This window comes from Doryrhamphus excisus, chromosome 10 (assembly GCF_030265055.1).
Source record: "Doryrhamphus excisus isolate RoL2022-K1 chromosome 10, RoL_Dexc_1.0, whole genome shotgun sequence".
Classification (NCBI taxonomy): Eukaryota; Metazoa; Chordata; class Actinopteri; order Syngnathiformes; family Syngnathidae; genus Doryrhamphus; species Doryrhamphus excisus.
The window spans coordinates 5,837,511-5,855,832 of record NC_080475.1 but is presented as its reverse complement, the minus strand read 5'-3'; the positions used below and the strand labels follow the sequence as shown (position 1 = coordinate 5,855,832).

The 18,322-nt window shown below is 41.9% G+C and overlaps 3 protein-coding genes across 14 annotated transcripts in view; 2 read left to right on the top strand and 1 right to left on the bottom strand.

Moving 5' to 3' along the window:
- Positions 1–2,659, top strand: part of tuft1a (tuftelin 1a) — a 15,265-nt gene extending 12,606 nt beyond the window's left edge. For both annotated transcript variants that reach the window (XM_058083970.1, XM_058083971.1), the window contains exons 9-13: positions 33–256; positions 364–469; positions 1,485–1,568; positions 1,720–1,814; positions 2,049–2,659. In XM_058083970.1, the coding sequence (XP_057939953.1) occupies positions 33–256; positions 364–469; positions 1,485–1,568; positions 1,720–1,814; positions 2,049–2,124 (585 nt within the window). In that variant the 3' untranslated portion in view covers positions 2,125–2,659. The remainder of the gene's footprint in view (positions 1–32; positions 257–363; positions 470–1,484; positions 1,569–1,719; positions 1,815–2,048) is intronic.
- Positions 1,236–8,233, bottom strand: c10h1orf43 (chromosome 10 C1orf43 homolog). Of its 5 annotated transcripts, XR_009131800.1 has the most exons (8): positions 7,942–8,233; positions 5,475–5,576; positions 5,287–5,383; positions 5,147–5,200; positions 4,000–4,166; positions 3,506–3,564; positions 1,687–3,414; positions 1,236–1,589 (listed from the first exon to the last, which is right to left on the bottom strand). XR_009131800.1 is itself a non-coding variant. In XM_058083972.1 (7 exons), exons 1-7 carry the CDS (start codon positions 8,002–8,004, stop codon positions 3,204–3,206), a joined length of 753 nt encoding a protein of 250 aa, XP_057939955.1. In that variant the 5' UTR covers positions 8,005–8,233; the 3' UTR covers positions 1,236–3,203. The 5 variants fall into 5 exon arrangements, 4 of the variants coding, with proteins under 4 accessions (XP_057939955.1, XP_057939956.1, XP_057939959.1 ...); XM_058083972.1 differs by having other exon boundaries at positions 1,236–3,414; XM_058083973.1 differs by lacking the exon at positions 7,942–8,233 and adding an exon at positions 6,769–6,954 and having other exon boundaries at positions 1,236–3,414.
- Positions 7,768–18,322, top strand: si:dkey-92i15.4 (uncharacterized). Of its 7 annotated transcripts, none has more exons than XM_058083959.1 (9): positions 7,768–7,808; positions 8,465–8,583; positions 8,735–8,812; positions 12,996–15,599; positions 15,666–15,870; positions 16,964–17,056; positions 17,138–17,384; positions 17,452–17,562; positions 17,916–18,322. In XM_058083959.1, the coding sequence occupies exons 4-9, from the start codon at positions 13,231–13,233 to the stop codon at positions 18,077–18,079; spliced, it is 3,189 nt and encodes a 1,062-aa protein (XP_057939942.1). In that variant the 5' UTR covers positions 7,768–7,808; positions 8,465–8,583; positions 8,735–8,812; positions 12,996–13,230; the 3' UTR covers positions 18,080–18,322. The 7 variants fall into 7 exon arrangements, with proteins under 7 accessions (XP_057939942.1, XP_057939940.1, XP_057939941.1 ...); XM_058083957.1 differs by lacking the exon at positions 7,768–7,808 and adding an exon at positions 8,073–8,323; XM_058083958.1 differs by lacking the exon at positions 7,768–7,808 and adding an exon at positions 8,260–8,336.

Below are 18,322 nucleotides of genomic sequence, written 5' to 3'. Positions count from 1 at the left end.
GGTTTCTTATGACTTCCGCTTTCCCCTCCCAGGCTGAAGGCAGCATGTTGAGGGAGCGTCTCAGCGAGCAGCAGGAGAAGTTGAAGAGCAGCGAAGAAGACGTGGAAATGAAAGACCAGCGCATCGAGGAGCTCCAGAGGTTACTGGGAGGAATGGAGAAGGAGAGCGCCGCCTTGAGGGAGACCATTCGCAACCACCAAGAGGAACTGCGCGAGCTACGCCACATCCGGGAGGAAGGCCCGGAAGGAGAGCAAAGGTCAGAGGGTACATCAGATGTTCTGTATAAAAGGCAAAGAGTCCTTTTGCGATGGGGAAAAAAACGCTAAGTCAGCTAAAATAGCACATTTGTGTTGTGGTGTTCAGGGCAGAGCAGCTGGAGAAGGAGGTGGCCATCCTCAAAGAGAAGATCCACCATTTGGACGACATGCTGAAAAGCCAGCAGAGGAAAGTCAGGCACATGATTGAACAGGTGAGACAGTGGAAAAGGACATTGGATGTCCAGACTCTTTTCCACCAAGTATCTCAGACAACTTATATGCCCATATTGTCCGACTCCCAATTTCCGCTAGTGATATCATCCGATACCGGAATGTGTATGATGACATACTGTATGTGTTGTGTACAGCATCTGTTTAATACCGCTTGTCATGATGGGGAACATATGTCATACCGATACCACATTTTTATATATATCGATATCGCCACCCCTAACAATAACTTATATTATCATTTTAGTAGCATATATTAAATATGTATATGTAGGAAAAAAAATTTTTTGTATTTTTTTAAAGTAGTGATATGATAAAACATTTTTCAATCTTTATCATTTTTTGAAAAAGAAAAAGTTAATGACCTTATGAAATTTAAATATTTAAAAGAAAAGATTAACATTTTTTTGTTCCATCAAAGTTGAAATATTCTAGGAATAAAGTATTATTCTGACATGAATGGTGAAGATTATTTAACAAGTTGGAATATTTGGGTTTGATTTTCCAAATATTCCAACTGAAAATAATGAAACATAAAAATGTTTCATAAAAATGAAACATTTTCATTTTAGGATATTCCAACTTCTTAAATAATCTTCACCATTCATGTCAGAATAATATGACTTTATTCCTACAATATTTCAACTTTGATGGAACTACAAAATGTTAATCTTTTCTTTAAATTTCATAAGGTCATTAACTTTTTCTTTTCCAAAAAATATGATTCTTAAGATTGAAAAATGTTTAATCATATCACTTTAAAAAAAATAGGAAAAGTTACATTTTTCCTACATATACATATTTAATATGTGCTACTAAAATGACAATATTGTATAAGTTATTCAGACTAATAGGCTTTCACCTCCAGTAGATCCTCGCTGGAAAAAGTTTGCAACGTCTTTAATTGAATTGTAGAATGCCACGGGCTGGAAGTGGCCCCTGGGCCGCAGGTTGGAGAGCACTGACCCAAGTGTTTATGTTTGATGACCCGTGTAGCTCCAGAACTCTCGCATGGTGATCCAGGAACGGGATCGTGTGATCAAAGAGCTGGAGGAGAAGGTCGCTTTCCTGGAGGCTGAGGTGAGGACGCCTTTTCTTCTTCTGTCCAAAAAAAAGAACCACGAGGCCTCATGTGTTCCAAGGACGTGAGAGTGGATGGCGGACTACATGGAACCTTGTCTCTGGGAAGGAGGCTCACCTTGACGTGAACTGACATGTGGTCTTTGTGCAGAACCGAGAGATGCGTGACCAGATGGACTACTTCCTGGGAGGGTCAAAAAGTCATTCTTACCTTTCGTCCGAACGCAACCCGCAGATTGTCTACAGGTAGGCGCATCATCATCATCATCCTCACTAGGGTCACCGTATGCTGGAGCCTATCCCAGCTGTCTCTGGGCGAGGGGCGGGGTCCACCCTGGACTGGTCCATAATAATCTTTAGTTTATGTAAGACATTCATTTATAATCAAACAATTAAAATACATTAAATAAAACTAAACATAGTAAAAATAAATCAATACTATAACAATATACTTAAAGTATTTTCCTATTTCCTTTGCAGTAAGCCCATCAAGCCGACCACGTCCTCGTCCAACAAACCCCTGCCGTTCATCAAGGTGATTGAAATCAAGTCCTGAGGCCGTCGGTGAAAGCTTTTCTTTATTTGTATTTTTTATTTCCACCACCAAGTTTTTCCTCCCGTATGCGGACTGAAAGTAAGCTCTAGCACTCCCCCGCCTGAAAGGAGTCAGACTGCAACAGATACTTTCATTTAGCCTCCTGAAGGACGCAGTGCACTTGTAGCGTGTGCTTTATAGAGCGGGCTTCCTGTACAGACACGCCGATGTACTTATTGCGTAATGTGTGCTCTGCTCGGAGAGGTGTGAGATTTGAAACGGTAACTAGCATCGATTGTTTTGTGTCTCCCGTCGCTCTCCAGCGTGTAGTATGAAGTTTGACAACTCTAAAGGCTACTTTGACGTATTTTTTTCTGTGATAACCACGTGGTTATTTAACGTAAGCACTTACTGAAATTGTGCAGAAGGTGAAAACTGTTAAAGATGAAGTGTCACTCATTTTGAAAAAAAAAACATCCTGCAAAGCATTTCATTCATTTTTTCAACAGCTTTCTAATTTGTATTTATTTATATTCTAATAAAAGCTTTCCACTAATTTATAAAGACTGTACTTTTTAAGCTCGGCTTGTTTTCAGGGAGGGGGCGCCCTCTGCTGGGCTTGTCTACACACTACAAGCAAAAGACCAACTCCTGTGCAGGTCATAGTTTAATTTCAGGAATAAAATCACTGGTGTAGCCCTCGTGGAAACACAGTATTGCACAAATTAATAACAAGGATTGCTACACAATGTATTAATGCACTTGGTGGGGGGGGGGGTAATTGGCACATAATGAAAATAAATATGGCTTCCATGAATCATCATTTAAGGCTAGCAAAGTCCAAAGTCATCGTTAACATGCTATTCAAGTTTGCATAGGCGTTTTAATTTGTGCAATAAATACTGATTGTCTATTATTATTATTATTATTATTATATTGCGTAGCACCAAAGCTCTTATTATGGTCAAGCTAACCCCACTTAAAATACATAAATAGCAATGCTAGCAATAATACAGTATATATGCCCTAGCTGCATATGAGAGGTATTATTATTATTATTATTATGTAACATCACGGATGCCTAACATCATCCATCCTCTTCACAGTGTGCTGTCCAGTGTGTTGTACTTATCTTTAAAGTTCTTCAGCTCCAGTAAGTTCCTGGTCCTCTTGATACGCTGCTGCGCTGCCGCCGTGAGGTGGGCTCGCGAGGAAGGGGAGGAGCTAACGGGCTCGGTGATGACTGTCAAGTCTTTAGCGGCGGTCTGGTGGTGATCCTGGCTGGCCCAGCTGCCGCTTTGGGACTTGACACTGAAACCACAGAAAAGAGTGGAAGCCATCATTCCGGGCCCATAATTGAAACGTTGCAGGGGGACGTGCGTCCATGAGAGCGTTGACTCACACGGAGGCCAGCTGACAGAGAGCATCCTGGTATTTTAGGAGTTCGGCTTCGCCAAAAGCCTGCAGGGAGACAACGAAACGTGAAAGGTAACAATGAAGAGGTCAACTAATAATGACGACAACATAAGAGACCACAACAAGCTAAGCTAAGCTAAACTAAGCATGTTCGTTTACTCAACCCTTCGTTTAGCGTTTACCTTTACGTCTCAACTTAAAACTCATCTTGCTGTGGTTTCTTTTTTTTTTTAGCACAACCTCACATTCTTTTAAGTCAGAATGCTATCATAAAATGCATCAATCACTAACTCATGTACAAATTCAACCATCAACTAAAATAAACTGGTATAAACTGGTCAAATGGTATTATTAAACCAAGATGACTAGAACTTCCTTGATCATGGCTATTTTTGTTAAAGAAATGTCCCGTGTTGGCTTGACGTAACACAAACTAACACGGCCGACACGCGAGCAAAAAGGCAAAAAAAAAAAACTGACCTCTGCCCCGTGGCGTGCTTTGTTGTACCCGTCCAGCACGGTTTCTATCAAACTGCTTTGGCTGTCCCGAAAGAGGCAGTGGGAGTTTCGCAGCTGCAGGAGCCAAGCTCGAAACCGTTTCCCCGTCACGGCGCTGGAGGAGCCGCCCAGTTCGCAAAACGGGAAATCTGTTGACGAAATGTTCAATGTTAAGAGTTTGAATTCACGGTCAAGACACAAACAGGACGACTCCGAATATGAAACAGACGCGTTTTTTTGGAAAAATATTTGTTGTTGTTATTTATTGTAGGTTTAAATAATTATTATTAACAGGCACAACAATAATAATCATAATAATAATTGGGACCATAACCGACAGTATGCTAAAACTCAACTCTGAACTAGCTGTGTAGCCTGGCGCTAACCACTCATGCAGCCTTTCCTCTAAATTATAGCTACTATATTGGGTAATACAAATGCAAAGTGATATTTCATGTCCAGAGGGCTCTAATAATGTTTTAACCCGTGTTTAGAATGTCATAAGTACAAAAATGTTCCATTTATTAGTATTGAATCACACTTTGCACAAACTAACCGCGATAACGGCCGATTGTTCAATGTGTTATAGAAGGTCATGATCAAGTGTTCACACAGTATTAAAATAAATAAAATGAAAATAATAAAACTATTATTATGGAACAGCCTGCTGGAGAGCCTCAGGACTGTTGAGACTGTTAATATTTAAAAAAAAAAAAGATAAAAGACACACCTTTTTAATCAGGCTTTTAACTAATATTTTTTAACTTTTCTTACGTTTTTATCTCTTTAGTCCTATTTTATGTTCTTAGTCTTTAGCTTTTAACTCCAGTATTTCCTCAGGTGTGTGATTGTGTGTGTGTGTGTGTGTGTGTCTAGTATGGAGGGTGGGAGGGAGGGGCTTTCTTAGTAATTGTTTTTCTTTTTAATTGTGGTAATTGTTTTTAATTTTGTAAAGCACTTTGTGTTGCATGTCTTTGCAGGAAGTGCTCTACAAATAAAGTTGATTTGATATTTTTTCTACAAATAAAGAACCCCCCCCCCCCAGTAGAAAAATATGAAAGACCTGTTTCACAGATCTGTAAATCCAGTATTTACTGTCGGAATGATGGAATACCAGCATGGAGCTGACCTGTGTCTCTGATGGCGTCCAGTGCTCTCATCCTGTACTGGTAGTCACAGCAACCTGCAGCATGAAACAAACACAAGCTGTTGTAGAGCTGATTGTGTTCTGGTTTAAGTGTGTGTTTTGGTTTCGTGTGCAGTTCTCACCAGACTTGAGCCTCAGATCGTCTGGCGACAGCAGACGAGGCTCAAAGTGGATTTTCTGGACTTGGCACAGCTTGGCTTCAATTTCTTGCCTAAGCTCCTACAAGCGCATTGGCACAATGGACAATGCAGCAGTGGTGCCAAACTGTTACTGGCGGAGCTCAGTGCTGATTCTAAATGGACACCCTTACCTTCGGGGCATTGTGACCGATGGGAACGTGGGGCCCTCTACGGGACTTCATGGCGAGACGCATAATTTGTCTTTTGACGAAGATGAACAGCAAAACGAAGACCTAGAGGGCAGAACAATTGTAGTTTGGTTATGGTTATGTTGACGCAGAATGGGCAATAATCAAATATGTTTTTAAACCTAGAGATTGTTTCATGTTTTTTTTATTTAGATTATTTGTATTTTATTTATTTGTATTTTTAATTTTGTATTTTACCTATCATGCGCACTTTGTATTGCATTGTGGACTCCTATAGAGCAGCTACACACCACAACCAGCACAGAAAGCTTTCTAGATCTTCCAGAATCTGCACCTATTTAGCGGTATTTCTTTGGATTTCGTGGTTTTCATAATCGCAAAAACGGTCTGTTAATACCAGCCTGTATGTCGTCTGTATTCCACCCACGACCCGCCTCCAGAACATGCCCACTCACTTCCGGTTTGTGCCGCTAACTATGTAGGAGTTAGTAAACGGTATTAAGAGATGATAATAATAAACAGCGATTTTGACTTTATAGGAGTTGATAAAGGGCGATTTATCTTTTTAAAATGTCCGCTTTTAACATACAGACATATGTGTTGGATGCCGAATCTGATCTGGAAGTGGAGTCCAAAGTTTATCAAGAAAAGAGGTTACTTCAAGACGTCTCAATGGTAAGTAGCTTTAGCATTTTAGCGTTTTAATTTTCTACAGCATCGTTAACATGTAATGTGTTTTGCGGGACTACCAGTATATAAAAAACTTAGGTAGAGCTAGGACCAAAACTCATACCCCAATAAATTTAGGTAGAATATCGACATACGGTATATATCTTTTCCATGAACTGAATTTAGACAAAAGTCCAAGCCAAATATGTGTCTTAAATGTAAACAATATTAGACAAAAATTGTGTAGACAAATAAAATAGTGTAGTCCCTTTTAAAATAAATATAGAAAAAGTTAAATATAATGTTCACTCTTCACTGCAATAATGGCGGACTCACGGTAGTCTCTGTAGCCGGGTTAGCGCCGTTAGCTTTTCCATTTCAAGTTCCCCACGACGACAGACGGTAAACATGGTTGATGCCGTCTTTGAAGTCCCTCATACCGTCTTTTTCGCTGTTCACTCCCGCCATGCAGCCTCTCCACCTCCATATTTCCGCGGGGATATCCGATAATTGGAGTAACGATGCTAACAGATGCTAACAGCTGCTCCCGAGTGACAACAATGGCCGAAGCGGCAAACTACAAACGTAATAAGATGAATATCCATACCTGCACACTTTCTTAAGAGGTCGGTATGGCATAAAAACAATACGGAAGTAATAAATAAAGCACTATTAAACACTAAAAACGCTACAGGAGACACGGAGCTGCCTTAATTAGCTTGCACTCTGGCGGCGCCATCTTGTTACACGAGACTTCCGCATCAAATCCAGTCTAAATCGATATGAAGGATATACTTGTTTTTGATATCGTGCTTCACAGAAATATCGATATTTTTTAAAATATTAATATATCGCCCAACCCTAGGTAGAGCCAGTAGCAATCCCGCTTCCACCATTGCTATAATTGTATAGAGACAAGCGCTTTTCCCCCATGATTTACCCAAAATAAATACAGTTAGGACACTGATTAACTGTTCAAAACGACCACGTAACGTTAGGTTACCGCATTATCTGAAACTTGGGCATCGTTTAACTCGAGAATACAACATTCTAACAACATTTATTGGTCAGAACGAGTACATAATAGTAATACAAAGATGCCCCCTAGTGGCTGTAATAGGAAATGGTGATGCCATTTAAGCAATATGATTGGACTCTTTACACAGGAAACGTTTTTTTTTTTGCCTCCACAGTGCTAATAGCACCAAATGCAGCTCTGTTGTTTTGCATGTGGGGCTCCAGCATCGTCTTCTTCATCTGGTTATGTAATGGCAACAGTGCTAGATGTGTTTATTTTCAGAAAGTAGCAGTTTGCTTGTTTTCTCAGCAACTGGCAAGCTAGCATTATCAGATTTTCCCACTCTGGAAGCCGTTTTGAAAATACACATTTCCACGCCATTGATGTGTGGATTAAAGGCTGAGGCCATAAAATACAATCTGAAATCTTTCCCGTGTGAACCGCACCTTAGTTAGTGCTATGATCCTCCAATACACCACGTGACTTCAAGGAAGGAAAATATTAAGGGCAAACAATAACGCCCCCTGGTGGCAACAACAAAAACAGGTGATGCCATCAGAGCAATATGATTGGATGCTAACTAAGGGCTATGATCTTCCTGTGAATTCCTCATTCTTTTATCAGTCACGGTAACAACAATATACTGTATATGTTATGATTCGCCGAGGGAATCTAGCGCACGTTACGTTTTTGAACAGAATTATGACTCAGCTATTATAAAGTTAGAGCAAAATAATCAACTTAAAGTGAAGGTGCACTTACCAAACTACCAAAGGCCATGACGAGCACGACGTTGACACTCGACAGAGGAGAATCTTTTCGCATTTTTCTACTTCCACTTTTACTGAAAACGACTAAAAAAACGACAAGCGAATGTCGAAGAATAATAAAAAGTCGCCTTTTAGGCGTCAAAAACTACCGTCGTATGAGTAACATCACAAATGAAAGGCTTTAAAAGCGCCGTTTAAATGTAAAAATGATCGGTGGATTGATTTGCTTCGAAAAGTTACACATCTCGCTGCACACTTTGTTGACTTCCGGGATAGTCATGTGAGAAAGGTGTGACGTATGCGGACCGCTTCCGCCCTTGCTGTGGTAGTAGTAATTGAAAATGGAGCCAAAACAGCCTCAACCGCGTCATACAGTAACGTATTTAAGTATATATTTTAAAAAAATCACATTATTGCTCATGTGTGTGTCACTCGGGTGTATTTTATTTTCTTGACATTTAAAGTTAGCCTTTAACAGCCACTTTAAATTAAATCTGAGCCACATTTCCCCACAGCAATGGTGTGGCCCTCCATGACTCAGCAAAAGAATGGTTTTGAAGCTCCAGCCGTGTGGGCAACATTTGCATCCACCCTACAGAGACACTGAGCGGCCATTCTTCTGACGGGAACAAGGGTGGGTGTAACAGACCTATCTCTGTTCTCCAGTTAGGAAGTGAGACCCTACAGGCCCGCTAACCATCCATTGATTGGAGCGTTGGGGTCTGAGGACGTGGCCGCTTGTATATAAGATCAATTCTTCTCATGCGGGGTGTCTTTTTGGACAGGCACAGACAGAGGCAGCCTTACAATATGGTGGAAATGGAAGACAGAAGCTGCACTATGACAATGATCCAAACAAAACTGTAAGTACTGCTTTCGTATACCGTATATAATATATAGTATTTGTTTGTAGCATGTGTGGCACGGTGATCCATCCCTTACTTCCTAATCAACTGAATTTGGGTCATATATGGTGAGTTTTATTCCTGTATGAAATAAACATCACATCATTTTGACTTTAAACACAACTGAAGTTAACATATCCGTTGTGGAAATTGTTTTTCTTCATTTTTCTCAACCCGCTACACCTCCACCCAGGTCCTCAGGTACCACTGGTTTGTGCTGGTGTGGGTTTCCTCAAGGTATTCTGGAAAAATACATGCTTATTGGGCTAATTGGAGACTTTAAATCTAAAACTACTTTAATAGTTGCCGACATCAGCACCGTTCAAGCATGAATAAATAATAAATAATAATTGACAGGTGAAATGTACAAAATACATGTACCACTATTTTTAAAAAGCCCACAATTTTACAAGCTTCACTGGTTTTGTCACTGTTTCTTCATCAATTGTTGAGATTTTGCTCTCAATTAAATTGAATATTATTATTATTAATGTTTAATTTAAGTTATCTGTTTCTTAAATATATAAAATGTACAAAAAAACAAGACATGACAGCATGCAGCAATTGTACATTTTCTGTTTTTCTGTGTTTTGTTTGTCTTTTAATATGAAACTCAGATGTTAAACATTAAAACATATGTGACAAATTTCATAGTAATCGTGTCTTGCAATTAAGCAATTAAGGTCTAATGAAGTGCACTACTAAACGTTGTTGATAGTTGAATAGCAGTATGAGCTCCATCCATGCAGGCCGTCATTTTAAAAATGCCAATTTAATTGAATAGATATTATTCTTTTCCGTGGTTGATAACAGAATATCCTATTTTTATTTTCTAATTATCATCAATAATATTTAACATGTCTGTAAGCGTGTCTTGTGTTTTGTTGTACACGTCAGTCGAGATGTGCACACATTTACTCTTGCTGGTGTTTCTGAGTCTATACTTCATCCCTTTTGTGTTGTCTGTTCCCAATTAAAGGAGCTCTGTCATTATGTATTTGGATATCTGCTCAGGCGTCACATGATTCCTGCTCAGGTTAGCCTGAGGTGTGCTGAAATGGTGTACATTTTTATTCACGGTGAGTTTGGCACAATCAAGTCAATCTGGAGCGCATTTCCCATGATGTCATGGGACGTATGCTGAGATGGTTTATTAGAGTGTGCATATGTGTGTGTGTGTGTGTGTGTGTAGTCAGTGGGCTGTTTTAAACTGCCAGACATTGATCTCAGAAAAGGAATGTTACACTGTGAGATGAGGAAAAGAGGGAGAAAACAACAACAGAAGGGGGAGGACAGAGATAGAGAGAGAGAGAGACATACAAAGGGAGAGAGAGAGAGAGAGAGAGCGAGGACAAGAGGATAGACCAGTGGGGCCGGTTTGTGCCACTGTACACATCCCATCATGCAATGCTAACACAGAGAAACAACAGCGAGGGATGGATAAGGAGCCGATGTCATTACACAACAGAGAGCCGCCTTTATCATGAAGCCTTGTCAGCGACACAAAAGTCGAACAAAGGTAAGGTGCGTATTTATGTTGTATGAATGACATAAATGTGCTGAATATATGGAGCGTTTGTCTTATTTCCGTGTATTATCGGTGTGAGTTTGAGTTAGACCGAGCCACGTTGCCTGGGTTACCCAGATGGGAGGCTTGGCATCAAGCAAAACAGGTGTTTCTGTAAGCTGACACTGTATTAGAAAACCCCACCAGGGAGGCATTGTCCCCAATACTTGTACTATACATACTCTTGTAGTACTGTGTTTGTACGAGAACGACGACTACACAAGTTATCATCAGTGTTTACAAAGTCAAAAACTGCGCCACTGATTTCCTTGTCTGTATGTAAATAGATATTCACATTACTGTCCATCTTATTCGGTTTTCTTCCCAAATCCATGGCGCGTTGTTGACTACCTGTGGCTGTGGAGGACTGACACATGCACCGCAGTACCGAGACTGATTGTGTCACATTTCCACATTGTTGTCCTTTGCCGGATTGCGGCTGAGTGAGTTTTTCCAGTTTTTATGTTCAGGTTTAGCTACGTGTTGCTAGTGTAAACAGCTGTTACGATGTCGGCAAGAATGTTGTCCCGTGTTGTTGTATGAATGGACTCATTGAGTTATCGTTCCTCGTCATTTCCTACATCGTCTCTCTGAAGTGACACATTTTATTTTGTCAATTGATTACAAATATTTCATCAGGATTAATCGCACTTTGTGTATAGTTAACTCATAACTAATCACAATTAAGCACAGATAGACATGACTTATCAACATGAGGTTTGTGTTATGTACATTGTTGTTTACTAAACATTCTGTTCTGCTCAACACAAACTGGACCTTAATGTATAAAAACCAAACACAATGCACAACTAGTAGACGCTGGTTTACACACACTATGTTTACACACACTTCAGTGACGTGGAACTATGACACTGTGGGTCTTTCAAAATGCAGCCTTTATTCGATCATCCTTGACAAACACGGCAGTTTAAGCAAAAATGCTAAAACATCGCTAATAAATAATTATAATAACACTATTAAATTCCCTCATTGACCTCTTTTGTCACATTGACACAATCCCTCATATAGCTGTCCTTGCCACTGCCTGTCGGTAACTAGCAGATTGTAACACAAATTTTAGCTTGCAGTTCATAGCAAAAAAAATAATCATAGAGGCGACTCGCATTTAAAAAACACTTGTCAGTTGGGACGCTCGTATGTCAAGGTAGCCATCTCATTGACCTCTTTTGTCACATTGACACAATCCAACCAAATAGCTGTCCTTGCCACTGCCTGTCGGTAACTAGCAGCTTGTAACACAAATTTTAGCTTGCAGTTCATAGCAAAAAAAAAATCATCCGAGAGGCGACTCGCATCTAAAAAACACTTGTCAGTTGGGACGCTCGTTTGTCAAGGTAGCCATCTCATTGACCTCTTTTGTCACATTGACACAATCCCGCAAATAGCTGTCCTTGCCACTGCCTGTTGGCAACTAGCAGCTTGTAACACAAATTTTAGCTCGCAGTTCGTAGCAAAAAAAATCATCCGATAGGCGACTCGCATCTAAAAAACACTTGTCAGTTGGCACGCTCGTTTGTCAAGGTAGCCATCTCATTGACCTCTTTTGTCACATTGACACAATCCCTCATATAGCTGTCCTTGCCACTGCCTGTCGGTAACTAGCAGATTGAAACACAAATTTTAGCTCGCAGTTTGTATCAAAAAAAAAATAATCCGAGAGGCGACTAGCATCTAAAAAACACTTGTCAGTTGGGACGCTCGTTTGTCAAGGTAGCCATCTCATTGACCTCTTTTGTCACATTGACACAATCCAACCAAATAGCTGTCCTTGCCACTGCCTGTCGGTAACTAGCAGATTCTAACACAAATTTTAGCTTGCAGTTCGTAGCAAAAAAAATAATCATAGAGGCGACTCGCATTTAAAAAACACTTGTCAGTTGGGACGCTCGTATGTCAAGGTAGCCATCTCATTGACCTCTTTTGTCACATTGACACAATCCCTCATATAGCTGTCCTTGCCACTGCCTGTCGGTAACTAGCAGCTTGTAACACAAATTTTAGCTCGCAGTTCGTAGCAAAAAAAAAAAATCCGAGAGGCGACTAGCATCTAAAAAACACTTGTCAGTTGGGACGCTCGTATGTGAAGGTAGCACTGTATAAATCACAATAAAAAAATACCTTGTCAACATGTATGTATAATTTTATTATACATACAAAAGAAAGTTAACTTGGAGTAGTCAATGTAAAGCTTGTATTACGTGATGCATTCACTATACATTGAAAACGAGTCAACACAAAGCCTACGTATATTGTTTAAACAGATGACAACACGAGTACACATCACAGTGAACATGTCCAAATTGTCTTTGGGGACACTTGTTGTCTTCCGGATGGATCGATTATTTAAGCCATTTCAAAGTTGTCATTCTCTTAAGAAATCGGTCCTCTCACTTTCTACTCGATGCAAAGTTGTGTTCCCGATCCTCAAACCGCTCTGTCATTTGACTTCGACCATTGTGAGAAGCCACAGCAGCCACAGTCCACATAACACCACATTCCTGCTCAGTCCGTTTTAAGGATGGAGATTTATACTTTTTTTTTTATGCTTGGCAGGCGTTGGGAGCTCATCGGTGAAGGTCTGCTGGGGAACTCAAAGAATTCCATGGATAGAAGAGCATAAAAATGAGTACCGCCAGACAGCCAACCATTAGCGCACAATGGTTAGCTTGAACCTAACGTAGGAAACTGCCGCTGCCCAATCCCTTGGAATAACGTAAATAAATCCAGTGCAGTCATCGATTCTCTTTTTAAAGATTTGGCTCTTGACAGGTGCTCATTAACTTTGTTTATGCTCTTGACAATGGATGTGTCCCTGCTCTCCGCTCCAGCGACTGAGTACACTAATCAGAGGACTTTGCTGAGCCTCACGAGTGCGTCTGCCAACTCTCCGTCTGGCAGTCTCACTCGCAGGTCAGGTGTTAGGCGAGGCCGAGCTGAGGAACTTGAAGAAAGACGGAAACAAACTGGATTAGTCGCATCGAGCAAGAGAGACGGATTGTTTGACGGCCAGGATCTTTGGATGGGACTGAGCTCTGATTTCCAAGGCCGGACTACGAGTGGCAAAGGTTGGGATGACGAAAAGGAGCAATCGAGGTCAGTTTCTTCCGGTCTGAGTCACAATGACAAAATAGACAAGAAAACCACAGACTTTGGCATCAATAGAAGTCGTAACTACAACCCTGCGTCTGAGAGACAAACTGGAACAGAGTGGAGGAGGAGCAGGAGTGTTGACTGGAGGTCAGGAGCAAGAAGTCCTGACCGAGGCACGCGACGATCCGATACCTCAGCATGGTCAACTGAAGAAAACAACCACGGAAAGAAGGATACTTCAGGTCTGAGAGGCGGATCTATGCCTTCATTCAGGACTTCTGTATGGGTTTCTCCAGTCAGCAGTAGCGCCAAATGTCCTTTGGAGCAAACCTTGGAAGCGATGGATGGAGGTAACTCTTTCCCTTTAAGGCTAAAGTCTGCCTCTGATGCGACCTGGGACTCAAGAGACCTTGGTTCTTTTGGGGCTAAAAGAGGCCAGAGTATACTGGAACGCATAGAGAAGCTCTATGGCGCATCCAAAAATGAGGATTTTAGCAAAGTTCGGTCTTTGTCCTACTCGGAACGAGACCGATACGACGGAAAGGGTGTCTTGAACATTTTGCCAAGTTCTTATGATGAGGCAACAGAAGGAAACTTTCCCAGGCGTGGCTCTGCTGGTGAGAGAAGCTACCACAGTCCAACGGACACGAATGGATCGTTCGCCAGGCCACTTCTTGACATCAGTGCTCCGGGTTTGAACAACTCACCCTTCCCAAGAACCAGAGCGAGATTACCGGAGGGACAATGGCAAGAACGGATCTATGGGAGATATTCGGACATAGGTGGCGTCAGCGGGGGTAAAGAGTTCATGGAGACAATGTCTCTGGACAGAGCAAGGAGCAGGAACACCATAGCCGGTCAGATCAGAATGGCTCGGACTGCTCAGTCAAATACTTTATTAGAGCAAACAACTGCAAGCAGAGAAGGAAATGGAAGCATGGATCTCGGAAATGTAAATTGGGAAAGGGAAAAGAACGACGCTCCGAGGATAAATGTGACACACAGAACATTTACACCAGAAAAGGGAAACCTGACCGAGTTTGAACTCATGGGGAGTTCTGAAAATGTCTTTGAGTCCCATCTACACAACTCCAGATCCAATACCGCGGAGTCTAGGGTTCACCCGGAAACGCAGTCTTCATCAATCAGTGTGAGGAACAAGATTAATCAGTTTGAGGCCCTGACACAGAGATGTCAGGGTTCTAAGACCGCCATGCCCAGACGGGCCTTTTCCGTGCCAACACGACTCTACAGTGCCCACGACAGCTTGAAGAGAGAGTCAAGAACTGGTACCCGGGGTGACAGGTACACGGGTCTGAATGAATTAGAGGAGAATGGGAGGAAATCAGAGGAGAAAGGAGGTCCACGTCAACTAAAAAATCAGTCGCAAAGATCTTTGTCAGTGGATGAGATTGGACAAAAGATGGAAGGACCAACGATGGATCGTGTTAACAAATACACAGTTACACATTTTAGCGAATATTCCAAATTGAAGCATACGCAAAAATCAGAAAATACCCAAGAGCACACAAACTTCTACTTGGACGAACCCGACCATGGTAAAGCCTCAAGCAACAAAGACCGCAGAAGCACCAACACAGACTTACCAAGCGACCCTGATCACCCCGCATATGCAAAACCTGGTGTGATCATTTTATCCGTCGCTGATGAAGACCAGACTCCAACAAACTCCCCAAACCACTCGCCGTCATGGTCTCCAGTCTCCTTACCGATCCATAACTCTTCACTTGTACCGACTGAAAAAGAAAGCCAAGCGTGCCTTCCGACCCCCGTACGCCCCCTCGCCTCGTCCTCTCGCGGCAACCTTGCAGATCTCCTGATTCCAGACGTCATCGACGGTGACGCAAAAGGGAGGAAACAGATGATTGACTTGGATGCTTGGGTGGCGGGCTGGAAGGCCTGGAGGGACGATGACGATGACAGTGAGGATGACGACGCGAGCACACAGAAAGATGGCGACTCAAACTACGATTCCGACTCTGGAGAATCCTCGGTGACCATCACCAGCAACATGAGCCTATCGGATCGCAGGAGCTTCTCAGTCAGGTATCAGGAAAAATAAAATATCATCATCTTGGTTGATTCCAAACTTTTTTTGTCTCCTGTCCACAGTCTCGCCGAATTGTGTTACTTCACTGGAACCGACTATGAATCAGACACGGATGATGAGTGGTCAGCGGCGACGGTGGGCAATAGGCGGTCGGCATCACTGAGCTCGGACATGTCGGCACTGTCGTACGTGTCCGTGCTGCCCACCGAGGAGCTCGACAAGCTGCTGGAGGATGTCAGGGGCCTGCGGGACAGCGACCTGCAGGTTGTTAGTATTCAATTCATTCATTCGGTGTACAACATGGACTGATTTGTTCACTTCCTGCTTTCCATAATACAGTTTTTTTTTTTTTAAATAATATACCTCGTACCGAAGTACTCGGTGATATGAGCATCCAATGCCATAATGGGTACCATAGTGCGTGTCAATATAGTGATATATATAGCACATCATGACTGGTTCAAGACTCTTCATCCTTGTATTTAGCAAACATCAACTGCTTGTATTGTTTCTTGAATTGGCTCATCGTTGTTTGCATTGTTCGATTTCCTTACTCAATCCATTCCATAGTTTGATTCCACATACTGAAATGCTACGGCTAGCATAACGTAGTCCTAGCATAGAAGTGTTTCAAATGTACTTCTTCCCTGAGATCATATTTCTCCTCTCTTGTAGAGAAGTACTGGATGACATTTTTAGCTAATTGGTTGTTTTTAGCCTTATGCGTTATTTTAGCTGCTTGAAGATGAACTATATCAGCAAATTGAAGTATTTGTGATTTTAGAAATAAGGAGTTAGTGTGTTCTCTGTAGGCGGCATTATGAATTATCCTTACTGGCCTTTCCAATCCAATCCAATCCACTTTATTTATATAGCACATTTTATAAACAGAGTTTCCAAAGTGCTGCACAGACTAGTAAAAATAAAAAGTAATAATCCAAAACTAAAATAGCATTTAAGAAATAAAATAATAAAATAGATATTAAAATATTAAAAACAAGAAACAAAGCAAAAAAAAGTATAATTTTATTATTTTTTGCAGTACATTTAGCCAGTGAAGATTGTGTGTCCTTTCTGGTGTACTCCCTCCAGAACAAAAAGCAGTGGTATCATCCGCAAATAATACCAGCTTTAAGTATTTCGTAACTTTGAAGATATCATTGATGTACATGTTGAACAGTTTTGGCCCCAGTATTGACCCCTGGGGAACTCCGCACGTAATATATGGCATTGGCATAGACAATGGCTTGTCTAGTTTTTGGTTGACAACAAGGGACGTCAATACAAGCGGTACACGCCTACAGTCCAGTACCAGTCTGCACCCCGATGTTGCAGTAAACTGCCTTCTGTGTTATTGCAGGACAACGTTCATGTGGTGGTTCTCCACAAGGAGATGGCTGTCGGACTGGGCTTCAGTATAGCAGGAGGCATCGACCAGAACAAGCCGGTCATCGTGAGGAACACTGCTGATTCACACCATGAAATGTATCCATCATCTGAGGTTTGTTCCTCACTTGGCGTGTGCTCTCCTCAGGTCCACAAGGTGTTCCCCAGCGGTGTGGCAGCACAAGAAGGCTCCATCAAGGAAGGGGATCAGGTCTTGTCCATCAACGGCACAGCGCTTGAACGCCACACTCACTGGGAGGCTCTGAGGGTCCTGAGACGGGCCAAGACTCGTGAGATGGGAGTGGTTGTCCTGAGAAGAGGGGGTGTTAGGAGCATCTCAAAGGGGGCGGTGGGTCCGATGGAGGAAGTAGGACCAACGCAGACCTCTGGGACAGGTGATGCTTGTTTGATTTGTCGGAATTTTAAGTGGGAATATTTGTTGATTTTATTTGATTACGACAGATCAGCATATGAAAGTGCGTCTGGAGAAGAAAAGCAGGGATCTGGGCTTCAGTCTGGAGGGAGGTGTCGGTCTGGGAGACAAACCGCTCACCATAAAGAAGATCTTCCAAGGTACCCAGACCGTGGAACCTGGTTAGGTCAGGTCCACTTGTGTCGATAAGTTGACATTTTTCCGTTTTTGTTGACATAAAATATGTGTGTTTAGTTACATTAAAATATGCACCGTGTGACTTCCTGTTCAGTGCAAAGTAAGCTTCTAAATAAAAGCATGGCACAATTAACCTGGATTCTTCCACAGCAAAGAAAAATGGCTCCCTTTTTAGATTGAAAGATTTGCACATGTATGAAAGTTTCGGTTGTGTCGATAACCGCTTATGTCGACGTGAGTCAGCCAGTCGGAGGGGTCATCAACATAAACAGATCCCACTGTAAGGTCATTTAACGGCCTTTTTTTTGCTTCCCAGGGGGTCCGGTGGACAAGATATGTCCCGGTGATGAGGTGATGGAGATCGAAGGCGTGAGCATGGTGGGAATGAGGCGCCTGGAGGCCTGGACTTTGATCCGACGGCTTCCATCCGGACCCGTCGATGTGGTAATACGTCGGCCTCGTAACGCTCCAGAACTGTAGGGAATGTGGAATCAAATCTGATCTGGAGCGTTCCGAAAATAGGCCGCTTAAGCATATTTGCTGATGTATATTTTTAACAAAGCCATTTACACAAGAAGGATAAACGATATTTTATGGCGGTGACAGGATGCAGCTACCTCAAAGCCGTATGTGAACAAAGACCGACATTATGTAATATACTGTGAAGCGATGCTAACAGCATTTAAAAGTTGATATTGCTTTTTTAATAAAGCTGAACTCAAA